Source organism: Zerene cesonia, unplaced genomic scaffold, assembly GCF_012273895.1.
Source record: "Zerene cesonia ecotype Mississippi unplaced genomic scaffold, Zerene_cesonia_1.1 Zces_u003, whole genome shotgun sequence".
Classification (NCBI taxonomy): Eukaryota; Metazoa; Arthropoda; class Insecta; order Lepidoptera; family Pieridae; genus Zerene; species Zerene cesonia.
This window is the reverse complement of record NW_024045133.1, coordinates 684,575-707,509: the sequence shown is the minus strand read 5'-3', so window position 1 is coordinate 707,509 and position 22,935 is coordinate 684,575. Positions and strand designations below refer to the sequence as shown.

General features: G+C 37.5%; 1 protein-coding gene across 1 annotated transcript in view; it reads left to right on the top strand.

Annotated features, from left to right (window-relative positions):
* LOC119838439 (cytoplasmic polyadenylation element-binding protein 2) overlaps positions 1 to 22,935 on the top strand; it is a gene marked incomplete at its 3' end in the record, with an annotated part of 52,292 nt that extends 29,357 nt beyond the window's left edge. Inside the window, exons 3-10 of the mRNA XM_038364386.1 lie at positions 13,468 to 13,587; positions 14,387 to 14,515; positions 19,098 to 19,210; positions 19,602 to 19,812; positions 20,394 to 20,479; positions 21,442 to 21,543; positions 22,169 to 22,273; positions 22,864 to 22,935. Of these exons, the coding sequence (XP_038220314.1) occupies positions 13,468 to 13,587; positions 14,387 to 14,515; positions 19,098 to 19,210; positions 19,602 to 19,812; positions 20,394 to 20,479; positions 21,442 to 21,543; positions 22,169 to 22,273; positions 22,864 to 22,935 (938 nt within the window). The remainder of the gene's footprint in view (positions 1 to 13,467; positions 13,588 to 14,386; positions 14,516 to 19,097; positions 19,211 to 19,601; positions 19,813 to 20,393; positions 20,480 to 21,441; positions 21,544 to 22,168; positions 22,274 to 22,863) is intronic.

The following is a 22,935-nucleotide window of genomic DNA, read 5'->3' as shown; positions in this document are numbered from 1 at the left end:
CACCTAACCGAGTAAAAACTTAAAACCAAGTAAATCCTGCCTCGTGATCAAATTTTTTCTATTCCTTCCAAATTTCTCAAGTAAAAACTTTTCAAAAATAAACTATTATGCAATAATATTATAAACACTTTCGCTATATACTGTGATAATATTTAAATGTCAGCTAGGGGTGACGTACTAATTGCAGTGTGAGAAAGTGTAGGCGCTAGCTGACCTAAATAGCTCTGTCCTTTTTCCACACTGGAATTAGTACTGTATTAAGCCGTCACGGTAACCCTCCTGTTATTTGTCAAAAGGCATTTAGAGTACATTTTTGAAATGTTTTTTTTGTACGATACTAGCTATCCGCCCGCGGCTATGCCCGCGTAGTCGCAGGAAACTTAGACCCGGGGTTTTTCTCGCATGTTCCCGTTCCCGTGGGATTTCCAGGATAAAAACTACCCTATGTCCGTCTCCTGGGTCAAAGCTACATCTCCACAAATTTTCAGCCAAATTGGTTAATCCGTTCTTCAGTTATAAATAGTGTAACTAACACCACTTTCTTTTATATATATATATAGATTTGACGAATTCGTTTTCCAAGGATTGATTGAAAAATCTTTATGTAATTTGTTACGTATGTAGTGTTTTCGATGATGTGATTTTATTCATTATTTTTTTTATATTAATTCGAAATATTTTGCCCGGATTCTAAGCTTTTTGACTCTAACGAAAGAATCTCGATAACAATTTAGAATTAAAACTATTTCATATGCATGGTTTAAGGAGCGTTTTAAATGTTCATTTTTAAATGAGGCATTACTAGTAACGTGAAAATATCTCAGTCGTTTTATATCAATTTCATGTAATTCCTATCCTTTTGCTATTTCAGGTATTCAATCACACCCCAAAAACTATAAAACTCTCTTTTCCTACTTATATATATGTATGTCACTCGATAACTCAAACAATGCGTGTACATATAACACAGAAATAGGTCACCTGAGCCTGTTCCACTTACCCGTTGCCATAGTGACGCGGCCATGTTGGCGTTGCCATGGAAACGCGCTTGCGCGGTTGCGGAAGGCGTGGTGTGTTTATACGGCATTTGTTATAATTATTAATTGATTATGAGGATATGTATGCTAGTGGGACGCGGGGATGCTTTCTCCTGCTTATTTATTATGCAATTGAGTATGCATAACTCTTTTTTTCGTTGTTTTTTGAAAATAATTAGGTCAAAACTTCGTAGAAGTAAATAGGAAAGTGTGGATGGGAGTTAATTTGAGGGTATCTATCGAGTTGAATTCGGATTCGTAAAACCTACCATAAAATTTATCTGTTGTCAATACGAACCCACAAATGATTTTATAACTATGCTGTAAAAACATGTCACTGTAGCATTGTGTTCTGACGAAAAATTGCCATTTGTAACATACTGCTCTCATTTATCGTATTACTAGCTGCGCCCCGTGGTTTCGCCCGCGTAAATCCGTATCCCGTAGGAATATCGGGATAAAAAGTTGCCTATGTGTTATTCCAGTTGTCCAGCTATCTACGTATCAAATTTCATTGCAATCGGTTCAGTAGTTTTTGCGTGAAATAGTAACATACAAACACTTACACGTACATCCATCCTCACAAACTTTCGCATTTATGATATTGTATTTGTGAGTGTTACTCGGAATTTAACGCGGTCGAAGCCGCGGGCAAATACTGGTATAATATATATATAGAAATTATGTAAGTTTTAAAGTATATTTCGTTACATTTATATTATTTTTGACTTTAGGAAAACTCTGTTATGAGACACGTTAATAGGTCTTAGAAGATTAAGTAAGAGGCTAGATGAATAAACCTTAATTTAATTTTTAGTTTTATAGCATTGAAATGCTTCATACGTGATAATTTTGAAAATATATAATAAAAATTGATCAAAAAGACTCAGGTTCGAATCCCGCCTTGTGTTAAATTTTTTTCTATTCGTTCAACATTTTCTCATGAATAAACCTCCTTACCCGCTCAAAAAACGTCATGTAATGGCAGAGTAAGCCCTAAAAGCGGTCTAGCCTAGATATCTAGTGCTCAGATGCGCTTATTTATCCCGGATCTAGGTCATTTACCAATCAGGTCGCATATAACGACGTTCCATTATGTAACCTCTTTGTTTATTTAAATGAAAAATGTTACTGTTTGCTGGTTCCTGTATTGCTTGGAAATGGATGCACCGTTTTAGTTATGTTATTGTGGATGGTGAGATGTGTTTTATAATATGTTAATAGCTTCGACCCGCATTTTCATCCGCGTAAGTCTGTAACCCGTAGGAATATCGGGATAAAAAGTTTCCTATGTGTGATTCCAGTTTTCCAGCTATCTACGTACCAAATTTCATTGCAATCGGTTCAGTAGTTTTTGCGTGAAAGAGTAACAAACATATACATACACGTACATCCACCCTCACAAACTTTCGCATTTATAATATTAGTAGGATAGGACTAGTGTAACTACATCTAAGCATACATGCATACATCCAAACATAGATGCAGACAAAGAAAGCGACTTATGTATTTGTTGCTCTTTCACGCAAAAACTACTGAACCGATTGCAATGAAATTTGGCACGTAGACAGCTGGGAAACTGGAATAACACATACGCAACTTTTTATCCTGATATTCCTACGGGATACGGACTTACGCGGGTGAAACCGCGGGGCGCAGCTAGTTATTTTATACTTCGTAGTGATGTAGGATCTAGTTGTGGGTTCCGAAATATGTATATTATTAAATGTGAATGTGTGTGTGTATATTTAAGAAGCCATCCTGGGATTAGTAACTCAATAAGTATAGGGTAATAGGGTACCGAATTTTTTTTTCCTGTCACACGCACACCACCGCGCATGCGCCACCACGTGCCGGTTCATTGACCTTGTCGAAATTCAGTCAAACATACATCACTGGATATGAAGCTGGTACTCTGATAATAAGAGCTAGTTGGGAGGTAAAGTATTTAGACTGTCAAATAACATTTTATAGTACACAATAACATCGACTTACATACAAAAGTAGGTGATAGACATAGTTATGACACGAGGAACAGAAATTAAATTGAAATGCCTGTTTTCCGGCTTAGTGTTAAAAAATCATTTATGCGACAAGGTATACGTTTATACAATAGAATTCTTCATAGTTATAAATCGTTTAGTAGTGCTAAATTCAAAAACTATATTAAAAATGTATTAGTTCAGAGAGCCTACTGTAGCATTAATGAATATATGGAAGATGACAATCCATGGCATGTTGTCGCTTAAGAACCACAGGTCAGTTCATTGGTATCATTGTTATGTACATGTTACATGTTATGTAGAATTAAAAAGTAAAATTGATATTATTTTAAAAGAGCAATTACAGAGTCTCTTGTCGGCTCTTCTCTGTAGAAACTGCCTTCCGAACCGGTGGTAAATGTTATAACTGTGTAATATAACGATTCAAAAGTGCTTCTAAAAGAAGTCTAGTTGAATAAATAAATAAATGTTGGAGTTTGAGTTTGAGTTTGAGTTTGAAAGATTTTAATTGGCGAGTAAATGTTTTTTACACATCTTTATTAGCTTCACCTATATGTATTTAACCGACTCCTTTAGACTCGATTTTGACCCATTTCAAACGGACAGATTTAATTCAAACTCTGTACACTTATCAAGGATCGGGGATAATACAATAATTTCATGACTTGGTGTTATTATCATCCACTAAGTATTATTTAAAATATTTATAGCAAGTGACCCTAAAGCACAATATTTTGAGATACAATAAAAAACAATGTTGAACTATAATTTTATATACAAACTAGCGGTCTGCCCCGACTGCGCCCGTGGTACATTTATAACTATACCACTCTGGGATCTCGTAATATCCTACGTTGAAAATATTTTTCAAATCGATAGTTCCTGAGATATGCGCGTTCAAACAAACTGTTCATCTTTTTATTATTAACCGGCTTCAAAATGGTTCTCAATTTGACTGTATTTTGTGTTACCTCATAACTCTTTACTAGTTGAAGTGATTTTGATGTTTTTTTTATTATTTGAAAGCTGATGCCTCCCGTGTGATCCCATTTAAATTTGGTCTTAAATTCCGTATTATATAAAACTAGCTGCGCCCCGCGGATTCACCCGCGTAAGTCCGTATCCCGTAGGAATATCGGGATAAAAAGTTGCCTATATGTTATTCCAGTTGTCCTGCTGTCTACGTACAAAATTTCATTGCAAGCGGTTCAATAGTTTTTGCGTGAAAGAGCAACAAACACACACATCCTTACAAACTTTCGCATTTATAATACTAGTTTAGTAGGATATTTAAGCGATGTACGAAGATCTTATCGAGTTAGCAGCAATATTGGCAGTGTAGACGTCTAAATAGCCTGCCACAGACTAAAATAGACTATATAGCTTATATATACACATAGTATATAATATACAGAGTGGATAAGATCAGTATGGGAAAGTCCAAGAGTATAGAACATACGAAGATGTGTTAATATAAACCATGTCATCGATTTTAGTGACCATTAACTCAAACATAACTCGAACATTTATTTATTCAACTAGACTTCTCATAGAAGCACTTTTGAATCGTCATAACACAGTTATAACATTTACCACCGGTTCGGAAGGCAGTTTCTACAGAGAAGAGTTGGCAAGAAACTGTATGCATTGTGTATGCATTCAAATATTAAAAAGAGAATACGTTTTAAGATTAGGAATCTTCCTCGAACGTTATAAAAAATAAGCCATTTTTTCACTGCGTTGTATAAAGCAATGTCGCTTCCCGCGTCTGTATGTATTTATGCTTAGATCTTTAAAACTACACAACGGTTTTAGATGGTTTTTTTTAAGAAATAGAGTGATTCAAGAGGAAGGATTTTATGTTTAATAATGTAGTAAACCACACCGAATTTAAAGCGTGTGAAGCCGCGGGCGGTAAACTAGTAGACGATATAATATAGTGTGGAGCATATATATTATGGTTTAGGCACGGTAGCGAGGGACAAACAGACAAACACATTCATATTATTGGTACCTATAGGTACATAGTGAAGTCCCGTGTCCCCTAGTGGGATATGGGGCAGATGATGTACATCTGTTTCTCTGATCGATTTTCTTTACGGACAAGTAGGTGATCAGCCTTCTGTGTCCTGCCAGACCGAGACGTCTTTTTTTTTGTGCTTCCCCACCGGGAATTGAACCCAGGACAGGACCCCTCGGTTCTACGCTTACGCGTTAACCACTGTACCCAGGAGGCGGTCCTATAGGTATACGTGTATAAATGAATTATAAATGTCGTGTAAATTGTCGGACAGGGTCGGGTTAAGTGGGTCAGGGTGAAAAATCAATAGTTTTAACTAGTTTGTTGGTAGTCTGGGTATAGCTGTTGGAATCTAAGCGATATTTGAGAAGTTCTACTAAGGAAATAAGTAGCATAGAATTGCCTGTAATGGACGGTAGTTTGGGAAATGGAGAAAGAAAAGAACAACTACAGAGTTTCTTGTAGAAACTTCTGTGTAGAGACTCGAAGACTCTTCTCTGTAGAAACTGCCTTCCGAACCGGTGGTAAATGTTATAACTGTGTAATATGACGATTCAAAAGTGCTTCTATAAGAATACTTATTGAATACATAAATGTTTGAGTTTATGTTTGTACCGCTATGGATTAAAGAAATAAATAAAAAAATGATTTAATTTTTAGTTAAATTGTCTAGAGTGGATACCTACTGCATGATGATAAATAATAGAAAATACGTTTATTATGATACATACAGGTAAATATAACAAAGTAATTAATATACTTAAAATATATATGTGCTTTAATTAAGCCCGCCACTCAGCGTACTGACACTGATTTTCAGTGGATGCCTTATGCCTTATTGACAGCGAATGTGTTCATGCTCGAACTATTAAATTTATGAATATTTTGTAAAATACAATACGTGTGTAAATAATAATAATGATATACAATATTTATAAATGCACATATAGTTGAATATACATAATATTTACATATAGATAGAACATATTTTTAATTATTAAGATACAAACAATATAAGATATCATGATTCAATACCTACTTATTATATAATATACTAAGATAACTAAACAATGGAGGGGGAGGGGGAGGTTAAGACTGTTGGCGCTTTTGAAAGTCCAGAAGATATAACTTAAGTTTATATTTAAATTAGTATAAACTTATATATAATAAATGTGCATTTAAATAATAACTATGGTCAGAGAAGCTACAACTAAATTGTCTCACTTGCTCTTATGCTGAGTATACGTAAGGAAATTATTGATCCTGGCGATCCTAAGCAGGATAAGATAAACTCATGAAATTATTGTATCGTCACCGATCCGCGATAAGTGTACAGAGTTTGAGTTAAATCTGTCCGTTTAAAGGTCGAAATCGAGTCTAAATAGTCGGTTACATACAAACGTACAATGAAGTTAATAAAAGCGTATTGAAAAAGATGTATAAATAAATTAAATTCAAATACAAACCCGTGTTTCGTCGGCCATTTAGAATTTTTATTAATTTCATTTGATATTCATTGAAGCAGTGGTGGCTCAGTGGTGAAGACCTCGGACTTAAATCGATTAGTCAGCTGTTCTCGAGACTGGGCGGACATGAAATAAATTAATTTTGATAATTGATTGAACAATTTCGAAGGTATGTTCTCTTTTTATGTGTCGGTCGACAGAGCTAGTGGATCGCCTGATGGTAAGCGATTACCACCGCCCACGAACATTCGCAGCGGTAATGCCTGAATGAACCCACCTTTAAGGCGAATGGGATAAGGAAAGAACTGGCTACTGGATAAGGACTGGAAAGGGTGAGGAAAGGGAAACGGGCCTCCGGTAAGCTGAGCGTCAGGCCTGTCGGAACTGTACACTCCATTTAAACAAACGTGTCGAAATAGTCGTTGTGTTGAGGCCAGTAGTAATGAGACGCATCCTGTGTTGTTAGACACGAGGACGTGTAGTGGAAACACTAGATCCAATCCATATAATCTATGTTTTTGTGGTGGCAGCCCTGATTTTGTATATAGCTGTTCGCTCCGGTTCCTCCCGGGGTACATATATAGCACTAGCGGTCCGCCCCGACTTAGCCTTATATAGTCTTCCTCAATAAATGGGCTATCTAACACTAAAAGAGTTTTTCAAATCGGACTAGTAGTTTCAGAGATTAGTTTTTTTTTTTTTATGTCATAGCGGGCAACTGAGCAGGTGGTTCGCCTGATGGTAAGCGATCACCACCGCCCATGAACATTCGCAAAGGTAGGGCCTCTGCGAATGCGCTGCCCGCTTTTTTGGGCTAAGGGAAAAGGAATGGATTAACGACTGGAAAGATGGAATGGACTGGGGCGGGTGAGGAAAAGGAAACGGGCCTCCGGCTCCCCCACTCACCGTACGAAACACAATAGCAAGCTATTATTTCACGCCGGTTTTCTGTGGGGTTGTGGTACTTCCCCGGTGCGAGCTGGCCCAATTCGTGCTGAAGCGTGCTCGACTCCCACAATAAAAGTACCACAGTAATTAGTGCGTTCAAAAAAACAAACTCTTCAGTTTTATTATATTAGTATAGATATGAAAAAAGAGTCCAGAAGGCGGTCTTATCGTTTAAAGGCGACCTCTTCCAGACAACAAAGCATAGGAGACCTGTAAAGGAGGAACCAGATCTCACGAATAAATTCATGGATAGCCAGTATCTAATATCATAATAGCCAGTATCATAGATCTTAATATATAAAAATCCAGTGTCATGATGTATGTTCCCAATGAACACTTCACCAACTCAACCGATTTTGATGAAATTTGGCATTTTATATGATGTAATTTGGTCCACCTTAAGATATAGGATAGTTTTTATTTCGATTAATTATCCCGATAAATTATAATTTTAATATTTTTAATTATTACATAGCCACAGCAACGTGTGGCCGGGTATGCTAGCTATAAGCAAAAGCAGGGTTGCCCTCGTCTATTTTAGCTAGTTTTTTATGTAGCGATGAGATAAAATGGGGTTAATTCGTTATAATATCGGCTGATGATGGCAACTTTGACATTTGTCATTCATCATCATCATCATCATCAGCCCATATATGTTCCCACTGCTGGGACACATGAGGGTTCAGGCCATAATCGCTGTAATACGCTGGCCAAGTGCGGGTTGGCAGATGTCACATGACGTCGAACTTTTGATTCTCGGACATGCCGGTTTTCTCACGATGTTTTCCTTCACCGTTTTAAACAGTGGTGATGTTGTTCACATGTGCAGATAAATTGAAAAATCAATGTATTTCCTGCACGCTCCGCCCGGTCTCGAACCCCGACTTATCGATTTTGAAGTCCGAGGTTCTCACCACTGAGCCACCACTGCTTTTTTACATTGACATTTGTCATTAAAAATTACGAATTTAGAATGCTTTTGAATTAATAATTACGTTTCCAATGCACTGCTTCATACAGATTAAACAATCTGATATTGTTTATTGTTCTTTTGTCTCTTTCACTCTTATGTAATTTCATTAGATGTAGAGTGAGAGGTTATTATTAGTAAAGTGTAGCGAAATGTCAGGATGTTTTAAATAAACAGTATTTATGAGAAAATATAATATTCTATGATTTAATGAGTGTGTAATGTTATTAGAGTGAAACCGATAATGCGATTTCGATGAATTTTTAATTTTAGATAAAGAAAGAGATAAATTGTTTTTGTCGCGAAAAACTATTGAAATAAAAAATGAAAGCGTAACTCTTTATCAATCAAGTTTTCCATAATTGTCTCTCTGTCTCTTTCTCCCTCTCACACACTACAAGAGCGAAAGAGACGAAACACCGATCAAACAAATCAACTAATTAACAACCAACACACGCTTGACCGCAGCTCATCCGATTACGACACGATGCCGCAACGACATTGGCGCAATACGTTATCCGACCTGCAGTCAAGGATTTATAGACCGAGAGCCAGTTGGCAAGAGTATTTATTGTGTTATTTGATTTTAAGTATATTGTTTTAAATATAGAAGTTCATTTAAGAAGCTTTCTTATCTGAGCTGTTGTCAATGGTATTGTTATAGACCGGGAGACAGTTGGCAAGTGTACTTAGTTATTTGGTTAAAAAAAAATATTTGTTTTTATCATATTTATTTATTTATTCTTTATTGCACCTAATTTACATTAAAGAAAAAGAAAGGAGACAAATAAAACTTACATCTAAAGTACAATGGGCGGTCTTATCGGATCGGATTAAAGGAAACGACTGGAGAGGGTGAGGAAAAGGATACGGGCCTCCAACCTAGCAATAAAATATTTATTTCAATTTTGAGGAGGTATTTCGTTATAGAAACAGTAACTGGTTTATAGTTTGGAATTAAGTAGGTTATGTTATGTAGAATTTTCTGAAAAACGAAAAAAGTTAATGAAATGGTTTTTAACTATAGAGAGGTTTGCTTTTCTCTTAATAATAAAATCTTTAATATTTTATGATAATAAGCGGCAAGTTTTAACATACAAGATAACATCGAAAAAAGCAGGGAAAACACAAATATTTTTTATACTACAAACGTAATAACTAACACTATTCAAATATTTATTAGAAAACACATAGATCACTATCGGCTTTCCATCGACAATTATGTATTATAAAATATCGCTTAAAATCTCATTAGCTTGTTGTTTATTTCTGTCACAATACAGCTATGTTCTACGCTTCAGCGTAAAAAAAACTTGGACTAAATAAATCACACGAATCTTTCAAAGTTATTTCTGTAAGCGAGTTGAGACATCGTTCCCCAATTTCAGTTTTCGGGAAACGATATACCGTCACTGCACGTTGCGCGTTAGTTATTTTATGTTTCGTTTTTAATAACGGTATTTTTTTGAAACTGGCCGCTGGAATAAAAAAATAAAAAGAAAATAAAAAAAATTAAACTGCATTCGAGTTTCGAACGCGCGCGTCAATTTTTTCATTACGCGTTTTCGTCTACGAGGGGTGCTTGTGTCTGTGACATTTTTTCTGTATTTTTACGATTTTTTTAAGTTAAAAAATTATGTCCGTGCACACGATTCCTTTAATTACGCCGTTTATTCGTGGTCCGAGATTCCCGTATAGAAAGAGTGAGTATATTTTTAAAATAATTTTTCAGTATACTTAATAATATGAAACCAAACTGTACGTAAGTTCAAAAATACATTTCTACAAAAATTAATCTATTTAAAGAATATAAGATTATGGAACATAAAGCTAATCTATATATTTTTTATGTATAACTATTTAGTTGAAATTTACGTGTTGCCTAGCAACGCATAAATAGCTAAAAACACGTGTGAATGATAATGTAAAGATAGTAAATAATATAACATAACTTAATATTATATTAAAACAATATATTTATATAGGTTCTTTAACATATTATCTTAATGTCATGTTAGAATTTAATATGAAATTTTCATAGCCACCTAGAACTCGAGTTCACGAACCTTCTTCTTTGTTTGATCATAATTTGTATTTAAAAATGTTTTTTTTTTGTTTTAATTGACGCATACAAACTCAATTTTATTTAATAACTAATTAATACTTTGAAATTGTTTATGAAATATTGACCCTAAAAGGACACTGACCTGGGGTTCTAGGTCATTGAACTATTAGTGAAAATTTAAAGATACAGATAATAAATAATTCGTGTCAAAACATTGGTTAGTTAATAACGTCTACAGGTGTTAAGCTTTTTGCGTTTCTTTTAGAAATTGTCGAATATATATAACCTCCTTTGTTTAAGTATGGTTTTTGTTTGTCCTCTATAATCCTTCCTACTATATCCTACTAATATTATAAACGCGAAAGTTTGTAAAGATGTGTGTGTGTCTGTGTGTGTGTGTTTATTGCTCTTTCACGCCAAGACTACTGAACCGATTGCAATGAAATTTGGTACGTAGACAGCTGGACAACTGGAATAACATGTAGTCAACTTAGTATTGTCTTGTTTGGTTTTACGCGAGTATTATACATTTAGAAATTAAAAACTTTTTAACGGGGAGACGTGACCACGCTCGCTGTAAAGTGTTCGAAACGTCGGGTTAATAACATGATGAATAAATCGCGTTTAAAATCCGTTAAAAAGTTTTTAATTTCTAAATATAGTCAACTTTTTATCCCGACATTCCTACGGGATACGGACTTGAGGCGGGTGAAACCGCGGGGCGCAGCTAGTAGGTCATGTTTTTGAAGGAAGTTTGACTAGCACTAGCGCATGTGTCAATTTCATCTGCCCCATACCCCACAAGGGGGCATGGCCCATGCAACTTTGCGTTTGCAACGTTTTTCTTTGCTGCACCGGTCTCATTGATCGGCAGGATGTTACATAACCATCCTCGATAAATGGTCTATCCAACCCAAAATTTATTTTTTTTGAAACAGCGGTTTCTGAGATCAACTAAAAATATATATCCAACTTTATGATATTACAAGCGTCCTGCGGCCCGTACCTGCGTCCCGCGGTTTCACTCGCGCTGACGAGATTTTTCCAAGAAATCCCAATGTTATTGTGGACATAATAGAATAATAACTTACAACTCGAACATTTATTATTCAATAAGGCTTCTTATAGAAGCACTTTTGAATCGTAATTTTTAAGATTTACCGCTGGTTCGGAAAGTAGTTTCTACAGAGGAGAGCCGGGAAGAAACACTGTAGTTGCTCTTTTAAAACAAAAAAGTACATCAGCTGTCTACCATTGAGTGTCCCTTGACAATTGGTCCAGCCGTTCCAGAGATTAGCCGGTACAAACAGACGGACGGACGAGAATTGTAAAAAATGTTTTTTGCTACCTACTTGTACCGTGTGTACATTCATATAAACATAGTAAAATGCGGCGATTTTATTATCATAAACAGAGTAGCTTTCCGCATGCGGCTTTGTCCGCGTAGTCGCAGGTAAGATAGGCCCGAGGCTTTCCTCGCATATTCACGTTTCCGTGGGATTTCCGGGATAAAAACTTTCCTATGTCCCTCTCCTGGTTCTAAGCTACCACCTCTGCACAGATTTTCAGCCAAATCGGCTAACGCGTTCTTGAGTTATAAATAGTGTAACTAACACCACCATATACGTACATAGACTAGCTTTCCGCCCGCGGCTTCGCACGCGTGGTATTCGGCTATATCGCTTTCATCTCCCTATTTCAACTCCTTATATAAATATAATCTATGGCTGTGAATGACATTGACATTTGTTACTCGCGTTTTTTAAAATATGCAAAATTAAATGTACATTTTTCAATATTTCTGTGCGATTTTCTTAATATTTTTTTGTTTCCGTAAGAATCTTCTCCTAATAATAACAAATACAACAAAAAAAGAATTAGTGAAATCGGTCCACCCATTCACGCGTGATGCCGTGACCAAGGAAAACGGGTTTCATTTTTATATATATATATATATATAGATTTATATATATCATATGGGTACTGATGAAGATTGGGTATATTACCCATGCGGGGCTGGTCCAGCATAGCATCGGTGACATTTGCCGATTGGCAGCCATCCAACTTGTGTCGTTGACTCCTGTCGCGCATTAGTATATTATGTTTTAATCGGATTCGTTTCGTCTTTGCGAAGCGAATACAATGTGTTTAGACGCTTCCAATAGACAGGCCGAAAAGTGGGCTGAAATCTGCCGTATAAAGCTCCGTTTAGATCTAGGACCAAGATAATGATAGAACAATAGAAATGTAGATTTTGATAGATTGATATTGAATTAACCTATTGAGTAAACCTTCAAATAAATAAATAGATTTATTTAATTTATCAAAATGGTCACGTGAACTAGAAATAAGATGAATGCGAAAGTGTTTGTTTGTTTGTTTTATGTCGCAACAACGAGTCTTTTTTTATTTTGTTTATTTCTGACAATTTGATGGTTTGTTAATTTTTTTCATAAAATAATAAATCACGTGCACTATGCGTTTTATGACCGGATTTTAAACGCGTTAAAGTTGCAATGTTTGTTTAAAAATTTTACACCCAATTTAATGCTATTAACGTAAAATTTTACATTTAAACAGATAATATTAAGGTGCCATAACACCTTCATTTGGCCTGTATATATTCCGCTTGGATGGCATCGGTACTTACTGACCGGATGTACCATGCGGTGTTATTTTTAATCACACTTTCGTGTCGGGAAATACTACCCGCATGTATTTCTACGTCGCTTAAGAGTTGTCTATTGCCTCATGGTACTTGCCCAGCTGTATTAGTTGCATTGCAGGCATTTTTGTCCCAAGCATTGTTTTATTGGGCAAAAAGTTCAAAGGCACTATAGGACAATTTACCCACACATCACACTATTGGACAGAATCTGCCCACGCGCACATCTATATCACGCAAAGATTGCCCACGTGTTTTTCTATCACCTTATTTATAATTAACTTCTCTTGCAGGCAAGTCGCCGTTCTTCCCCGGCGTGGAGGAGGCGAGCGTGGCGAGCGCGGCCGGCGCTGGCTCGCCGTCTGGCCCCACCGACCAGACGCAAGATGTGGTGTCGAGGCTCAGTGCTGCAGGTATGTCTAGGCAATGGTTTCAATTTGGAGATGCAATTAATGATGTAATAATTATGTGCAAAGAAGCGAGCGTTTACGTCGCTAAAGGGCCGGCAAAAAACAGAGCCATGGCCATGTTAGACCACAGGTCTTATTAGGGTTTATGGGTGCTGGTAATTATTTAACATCAGGTAGGCCACTTGGTTTACTTTCTCTGTCATACAAAAAACATGATTAATGCAAACATTATTAAAATTTCCATTGTCTCATATACCTATATATATATGTTTATAATATATTTAAATGCTTGAAACCCAAATTGGCTAAACTGCAATTAATTCCATTGCATACAAGTCGCTTGCGGGTCGAATAGATAACTTTATTTAAATGATCCAGTTAATTGGATCGAATTGAATTATTATTCATTTAATTATAATTAATGTAACACCTTACAATAATCGATCGATCGATCAATCGATTGATTGATCCCGTTCGATTGGTTTTTTATGTCATACGGCAATGGCAATGGTGGGTCGCCTGATGGTAAGCGCTACCACTACGCACATGGACATTTGGAGAGGCGTAAATTCGATTACAGACCTTACGCCTCTTCGAATGGATTGCCGACTTAAAATTGTAAAGAGATTAGGAAAGGACTGGGAAGAGCTAAGAAAAGTATATAGACCGAACAAAGCACAGCAGTATGCTATATCACGCTGGTCATCTGTGGGGGTGTGGCACTTATCCATTGCGAGCTGGCCCAAATCGTGCCGAAGCGTGCTCGACTAGCAAGTACAAAAGTGCCCGACTACCGTTTCAGGGCTGTCCATGTGCGTGAGCGCGCTCGGCTCGCCGGCGCGTTCGTCGCCCGTGTCGGCCGGCTCGGAGCACGGCGAGCGGTTCAGCCGGAAGGTGTTTGTGGGCGGTCTGCCGCCCGACATTGATGAAGGTGCGTATGTGCGCTTACTGCTTGACTGTTGTGTGTTGACACGGGCAGCTTTCTCTGCCCTTAAGCATCTTTTTTTTTTCTCAAAAATCTCAACTGCTTTACTTTAGTAAATGATTAATATGTACCCAGCATATTTTATTCTTATATTCCGCTAACATATAGGTACCTAATTTCCTGGGCAAGGTAAGAAAGGCGAATGAAAGCGAAAAAGTGACCTTAGTTTAAGATTCTGACATGTTTTTGCTGATTTGGGGGCGTTTGACTACACAATTTAAATCTATACTAATATTATTATCTATACTATATTAAAGCTGAAGAGTTTGTTTGTTTGTTTGAACACACTAATCTCAGGAACTACTGGTCCGATTTGAAAAATTATTTCGGTGTTAGATAGTCCATTTATTGAGGAAGGCTATAGGCTATATATGTACCAAGAGCGAAGCCGGGGCAGACCGCTAGTGTAATATAAAGTCGCTTATTAACCTCTTGAAAACATTGTTTAAAATATGGTTTAAAAATCTGATAAACCACACTTTTAACAACTAAATTGTCCCACTTGCGCACATTCAGGGTATACGTTGGTAACTCACTTTAACCTGGCGATTCTAATCAGAGTAATGATATCTTATTCTAACTCATGAAACATATTGCATCGTCACCGATCCTTGATAAGCGTACAAAGTTTGAATTAAATCCGTCCGTAAAAAGTGGGTCGAAATTACGTCTAGGAGTCGGTTACATACAAACATACAGGTGAAGCTAATAAAAGTGCTTTGATGACCTTATTTTTGAATGCTATATAACATGCCCCTGTCTTAATCACCTGGTGTACAATCTGTTTTGAACATCACATGGCAAATGTAACTCGGCGCTTGTCATTGCGCGCAAGTGGCTAATCATTGAGTTAGGGTAATGACTCAATTGGCGGGGCGCGCCCGATGTATGCCCTTCCGCTATACTATATAAAACTAGCGAATTGTGCAATATTTATTTACCACTAGCTGCGCGCCGCGGTCTCACCCACCCACGCGAGTCCGTGTCCCGTAGGACAATCGGGATAAAATGTTGCCTATATATTATTCCAGTTGTCCAGCTTGTCTACGTACCGAATTTCATTGCAATCGGTTCTGTAGTTTTTGCGTGAAAGGGCAAAAAAAACACACGCATCCTTACAAAGTTTCACATTTATAATATTAGTAGGATAGTAGGACTAGTAGGATATTATAAAATCAAACTCTTCTGGTCTATATTGTTAGCATAGATTACGGATATGTTAATCTAATTTATATAGATACGTATACATTAACGGATGCTTTTGAAATTTGATAACATTTATTAATTCAATTAGACCTGTATAAGAAGTGATCCTGTCATAAGCACACGTAGGAGTTGGGTGCCAACGGCGTAATGCGCAGAGCTGTTTCCACTGAGACCAGCCGCTAGAATCTGCTTTATTCTTTCGTTTTTTGTGTAAATATTTCCTAAGTACTGTAATATATTAGCTGATTAATTCCCCTCCCGCCGGGCTTTAAAAATTATCCTTTAACACTCGGTAAAGACGAAATCTCAATAACGCTGGCATACAGCTGCGTATGTGTGAGTTAAAATGTTACGAAAGAAGTAACAATCAATACACATGCACGCAGAAAACAGACACTGATTTCATATCGCACAAGTTGGCTATAAAATACAAGTTAATTATAATTTTTCTACCATATAGCTGCTATCTAGCTCTTCCAGGTAGTGTACGGTCAGCAAGTGAAGCCCTTTAACAATGTCACAACAATACTTTTTGAAATAACTACTCGTTTTAATATGATCAAATGTGTATTTTTTATAGAAAGTGCTTTTTATATGTTTGCTTGAATTACATTTATACATAATTGACACTTGATTGTATGATTTTTGCTGACTGTACATTTTTTTCTAGCTATGTCATATCAATAGAGAAAGCAATTGCTTTTACAATACAGTACTGTACAACTGACATAAATAAAATTATTATAAATGCTCACTTTTTAATATGCTTTTATTGCTACGGTTAGGCAAGAAACGCAGGTTCGAATCCTGCCTCGTGATCAAATTTTTTCTATTCTTTCAGAATTTCTCATTTATAAAGCACTAGCAAACCCGGCAAACTCCGTTTCGCCACCAAATAAATGATTTCGTTTTTCCTGCTTTTCTGCTGAAATTTTTCCTGAATTTTCTTTGCTATAAACCTCACAGAGCCTGAGACCTTTCCAACGAATGCAAAACCGTGGAAATCGGTTCGTGCGTTCTGGAGTTATAGCGTCAGGAAGGAAAACCCGACTTATTTTTATATAGTAGATTTCAATGCTATAAAACTAAAAATTAAATGCTTTTATTAGCTTCGCCTGTAAGTTTTATATGTAACCCACTCGTTTGGACTCGGTTTTGACCCACTCTGTACGGATAGATTTCATTCAAACTATGGCCACTTATCAAGAATCGGTGACAATACAATTAGGTTTTTTAGGTCTTTTAATTAGGTCATGGAAAGTGCACTAGGTTGAGTCTCTGTTGGTGCCTCTTTCGATATCAGAGCAAATAAGACTACTTAGTTTTTTTTATCATGTAGTTATAAATATACTATTAACATATTACTTATTTTATGGCTATTTCTGCCAAAGCACTTTAAGTATTACTATTGGAACAAGCAATTAGCATACATTTTCTTTAAGAAATTAAAATATATTTTTAAACGCGATTTATTCATTATATTAATAACCCGACGTTTCGAACACTTTACAGCGAGCGTGGTCACGGGGAGACTGACCATATAATGAATATTGAATCACTCCCCCCCCCCCTGTTTTCGAGCTACACATTAGGCGAATACACAAAGTTTTATTTTTATTCCCACGTTAGAGAAATAAAGTACAGATTTATGACTGTTTCTCAGTTGACACGTATTTTATTTTTATAAGGCGTCTTCGCTTTACCTGCATCGATTATTTTTACATAAATATGACGAGAAGTCGCACCTTGGCCATCTAGGTCAGCCCATTGTATCCTATATAATCTCTTTAGATCTAGACTCAGATTAGGTATTGTAGTGCGACCTAGAAACTCCGCGAGCCTAGACAAAGGCTACAGTCGAGCGAAATGAAGAATGATTCTCGCTCGAGTTGAGTTTTCTGTTGTGGATAGATGAATAATATTGTTCTTGAATGAATTATAAAAGGCTATATTATAATAATAATACGTATATCGACCGCCTCCTTGGTACAGTTGTTAAAGCGTGAGCGTAGAACCGAGGGGTCCTGGGTTCAATTCCCGGTGGGGACGCACAAAAAAAAATGTCTCGGTCTGGCAGGACACAGAAGGCTGATCACCTACTTGTCCGTAAAGAAAATCGATCAGTGAAACAGATGTACATCATCTGCCCCATACCCCACTAGGGGACACGGGACTTCACTTATATTGTAATAATAATACGTATATTATACCCTGGATGAATGGTCAGTTATACGTTAAACGAAAAATGGTTACTGAAAGAAAGGAAGAAAATAGGTTTTTGATGTACGCATACATATAAAGAAAGTTTAAAGAGAAACGGCATAATTAGGTTCTTATTTATTTATTTATTCTTCTTCGCAACGCCATAGAGTATTGTTTCGACATATTTTCCTTATCGTTCCAACCTTTTAAACCTTCCCTAGACCTCCACGGTCATATCAAGACCAAAATAAGATAAATCCCTGCACCTCGCGGTTTCACCCGCGTAAGTCCGTATCCCGTAGGAATATCGGAATAAAAAATTGCCTATATGTTATTCCAGTTGTTCAGCTGTCTACGTACCAAATTTCATTGTAACCAGTTCAGTACTCTTTGCGTAAAAGAGGAACAAACACACACTCATCCTTACAAACTTTCGCATTTATATTAGTAGTAGGATTATTCAAAATATAAAAAAAATATGATATCCAGGCGTAATACCTAACAGCATAGATTATTAAATAGTTAAATTGTCTTGAATCTAGGAGTAAGGACACTGACTTTCGTTGCGCCGTGTCGTGCTTTATCTTATCTTAAAATCTTTGAATTTGTTACGCCATTGGAATGTATATTTCTTAAAGCTATTATGTAAGTAAAAAAATAATAACAGATAGAACGGTCCTACATGTTAAGTTTAAAGTTAATTACATAAACTGTGTATAGCACTTGTAGATAAAGAACGAAACCAATTTGAAAGCTGGTTTTGTTTGTTTTTTTTGTTTGTCTTTTTCAGACTTCACAACGGAGCGGGTTCATGGCGTGATTTTTGTATCAAGAGAGGCAAAAAATAAATGTGTCGTAGGGTACCATTTATCGTGCGTAAACAACACATTTCCATGAAATACATTACGAGTTTAATCGCATCGCAATTTATAAATTTCGATAGATGGCGCTATATTAAAGAAGTGACATGCATGTCAATTTAACAGTTGACCACGCGACCGCAGCGGCACACAAAAGCTAGCATAGTTATTATACAAATATCTTCCCAATGTTTATTACTTAATATTTAATAATTAATTATACGCATAATCCTATATAAATGATTAAAACGAAATTTCAGACGAGATCACGTCATCGTTCCGCCGCTTCGGGCCGCTGGTGGTGGACTGGCCGCACAAAGCCGAGAGCAAGAGCTACTTTCCGCCCAAGGGCTACGCTTTCCTACTGTTTCAGGTGAGGCTTCGATGCTTGCATAACACACACGTACTTTGTCAATCAGATAGAGATGCACAGAAACAGATGCACAGTAACCGGATATAGGTATATAACAGACAAACGGTTATATGAAATAGATACAAATAGAGATATAACACATTTTAATGTACCTAATATAAAATAGATAAAACAGAAACGGATAAAGAGAGAAACGTATAAGCGCAGTTCATTTTATAAAAAAATTAATGTTCAAATTTATCACATTCTCTTATACTTTTTTTAGACGACGATTAAAAACCTTTGGTCTAGTTGTTTGCTGACAGCTTTTCAAACAGCAAGTAGACATAAATTATGCATTTGACGTATTCAAAAGGCGTATTCTAACTGTATACGGGGCGTGTGCGGGCAGGACGAGAGCTCGGTGGCGGCGCTGATGGAGGCGTGCATCACGGACGACGACAAGCTGTACCTGTGCGTCTCGTCGCCGACCATCCGCGACAAGCCGGTGCAGATCCGGCCGTGGCGGCTCGCCGACGCCGACTTCGTGCTCGACGCCTCCATGCCGCTCGACCCGCGCAAGACGGTCTTCGTCGGCGGCGTGCCGCGCCCGCTCAAGGCCGGTCAGTCGCACACCTACACACGTGCACACACAAACACATACGCACACACACACACACACGCATACACACGCTCAAAAACTCACGTACACGCACATATATTGGCATACACACACGCGCGCACGCGCAAACACGCACAGAAACACGCGCGCAGTTACACACACATACTCACTCATTACACACACACACACACACATAGGCACATAAATACAATCATACACATGCATACGCGTATATGCACGTGTGCACACGTCTACACATGCACGAGGATGCTAGAGTATTCAGGCGTACGAACTTAGGTACACATGCATATTTATAGGTGCGTACTTGTATATGCAAACATATGCGAGAAAGCCTATCGGTGTGCGCGTGTATAATGTGATACGCGCACGTACATGTGTACGCGCACATTGCGGACATAAATGCTAGCGCCGTTGAGTACCGAATTAAATACAATTTTTGACCTGACTTAATGCAACTAAATTTTCGTCAGTCTGTATGTACACGTGTAATTACTAATTATTCCTAATTTATCTATTTTAATAAAGTAAATAGACATTAACGTCCACTTCCCGCATTTCCAGTGGAGCTGGCGATGATAATGGACCGGCTGTACGGCGGCGTGTGCTACGCCGGCATCGACACCGACCCCGAGCTCAAGTATCCCAAGGTGGGCGTTTCATTTGTCACTACATACCTACCCACCTTACTACCTCACTACCTCACTACCTCACTACCTTACTACCTTACTACCTCACTAACTTTCTACCTTACTACCTCACTACCTTACTACCTCACTATCTTACTACCTTACTACATTACTACCTCACTACCTTACTACCTCACTATCTTACTACCTTACTATCTCACTACCTTCCTACCTTACAACCTTACTACCTCACTATCTTACTACCTCACTATCTTACTACCTTACTACCTTACTACCTCACTACCTTACTACCTTACTACATTACTACCTCACTACCTCACTATCTTACTACCTTACTATCTTTCTATCTCACTATCTTACTACCTCACTACCTTACTACCTCACTACCTTAATCCCTCACTACCTTAATAACTTACAACCTTAATACCTCACTACCTCACTACTACCTTACTACCTCATTACCTCACAACCTTACTACCTTATTATAGGAGGGAGATTATTTTCCGACACTTTTTTCTTATTTTACTTCTCTGAATTTTAATTATCACGCTAATATTAAATAGCTTCACCTGAATATTTGGGTGTTTGGGTTAGCTCACTTTAAATAACTCAAACTTTGTACATTTATTTAGAAAACTCGTTCAACCAAACAAACAAACTCTTCAGCTTTATAATATTAGTATAGATGTGAAAGTTTGTTTGTTCGTATGTTTGTCCGTCAATCACGCTGAACTGAACTGACTACTGAACGGATTTGGTGAAATTTTGTATACATGTTAGTGTGGTTGTTACGCACTAATCCCGGGAACTACTGGTCCGATTTGAAAAATTCTTTCAATGTTAGATAGCCCACTTAACGAAGAAGGCTATGGGCTATATATGTACCACGGGCGAAGCCGGGGGCGGGCGGCTAGTCTATAATGTTAGCGCGATGTGAGTGTGACGTGTGCGCGATGCCGCAGGGCGCGGGGCGCGTCGCGTTCTCGAACCAGCAGTCGTACATCGCGGCGATCTCGGCGCGCTTCGTGCAGCTGCAGCACGGCGACATCGACAAGCGGGTCGAGGTGCGTTGGGCATTGCCATCATCATCATCATCATCATCATCATCATCATCATCATCATCATCATCATCATCATCATCATCATCATCATCATCATTTCCATTATCTTTATTATCTTTATCATCATCACTGTTATCACTATCAGCACTATTATCATGTGTATCTCTCTATAACACTCGGGTACCTCCAGAAGGAAAACTCCCGGTCTTTTGGAAGGCACACAAGGCTATCGTCACTATTATCATCATTATTGTCATTTTAATTATCTTCATCATCGTGATGATGATGCAGATAATCAATAATGCAAATGCAAAAGCAAATAATGTGTATACTACTGTGTGTAATTGTGATGATAATGATAATAGCATCATTATCATCACAATTGTTATCACTATTATCGCCATAGTCTTTGTACTTTCAGTAATTATTATCACCAGTGTTAACCTTATCATCCTCTTTTGTATAATCATGAATATCCCAATTAGAATTGTAGTAAATTTTTCATCATCACTCCAATAGCATTGATAATTGCATTACTGTCACGTTGATGGTCGTCAACAACTTTGTCATCACCATTATAATCATCATCGTCTGATCATCAAGTCATCGTCACTACCGTTGGTGGCAGGTGAAGCCGTACGTGCTGGACGACCAGATGTGCGACGAGTGCGCCGGCGCGCGCTGCGGCTCCAAGTTCGCGCCCTTCTTCTGCGCCAACGTCACCTGCCTGCAGGTGTGTATATGCGCACACACATACATACACACACACACACACACATTCACTCGAACACACAATTAAGAGCATACATATACATACATAGACATAATGAAGAACATGAGCACTTTGTGTGTTTGCATGCGTATAATGATTTTCAATCCAATTTACATATATACCTGACGATGGTTATTGGAAATCAGTTGTAAGTTTTGTTCTTAAAATAAAATAAAAAAAAATTAATTTTTAGTTTTATAGCATTGAAATGCTTTATAAATGAGAAATTTTGAAAGAATAGAAAAAATTTCATCAGGATCACGGGTGGCCGAGAGGCTAGGCGTTGCTACGGTTAGGCAAGAAACGCAGGTTCGAATCCTGCCTCGTGATGAAATTTTTTCTATTCTTTCAAAATTTCTCATAAAAAAAATTGTGAAGCTGGTGAACCCATTGCTTTCTCTTTTTGCTCTAAAATGCACAACCTTAAATTTTACAACCACAAAAAAATAATCATAACGTCCACACAAGTTGCAGTACTAGGTACTGCAACTGCAGTATATCACTACTACAGTGCAGTGGAAGTAACGCTCGCATTATTGCACTATTTGCAGTACTACTGCGAGCACTGCTGGGCGACGATCCACTCGCGCCCCGGCCGCGAGTTCCACAAGCCGCTCGTGAAG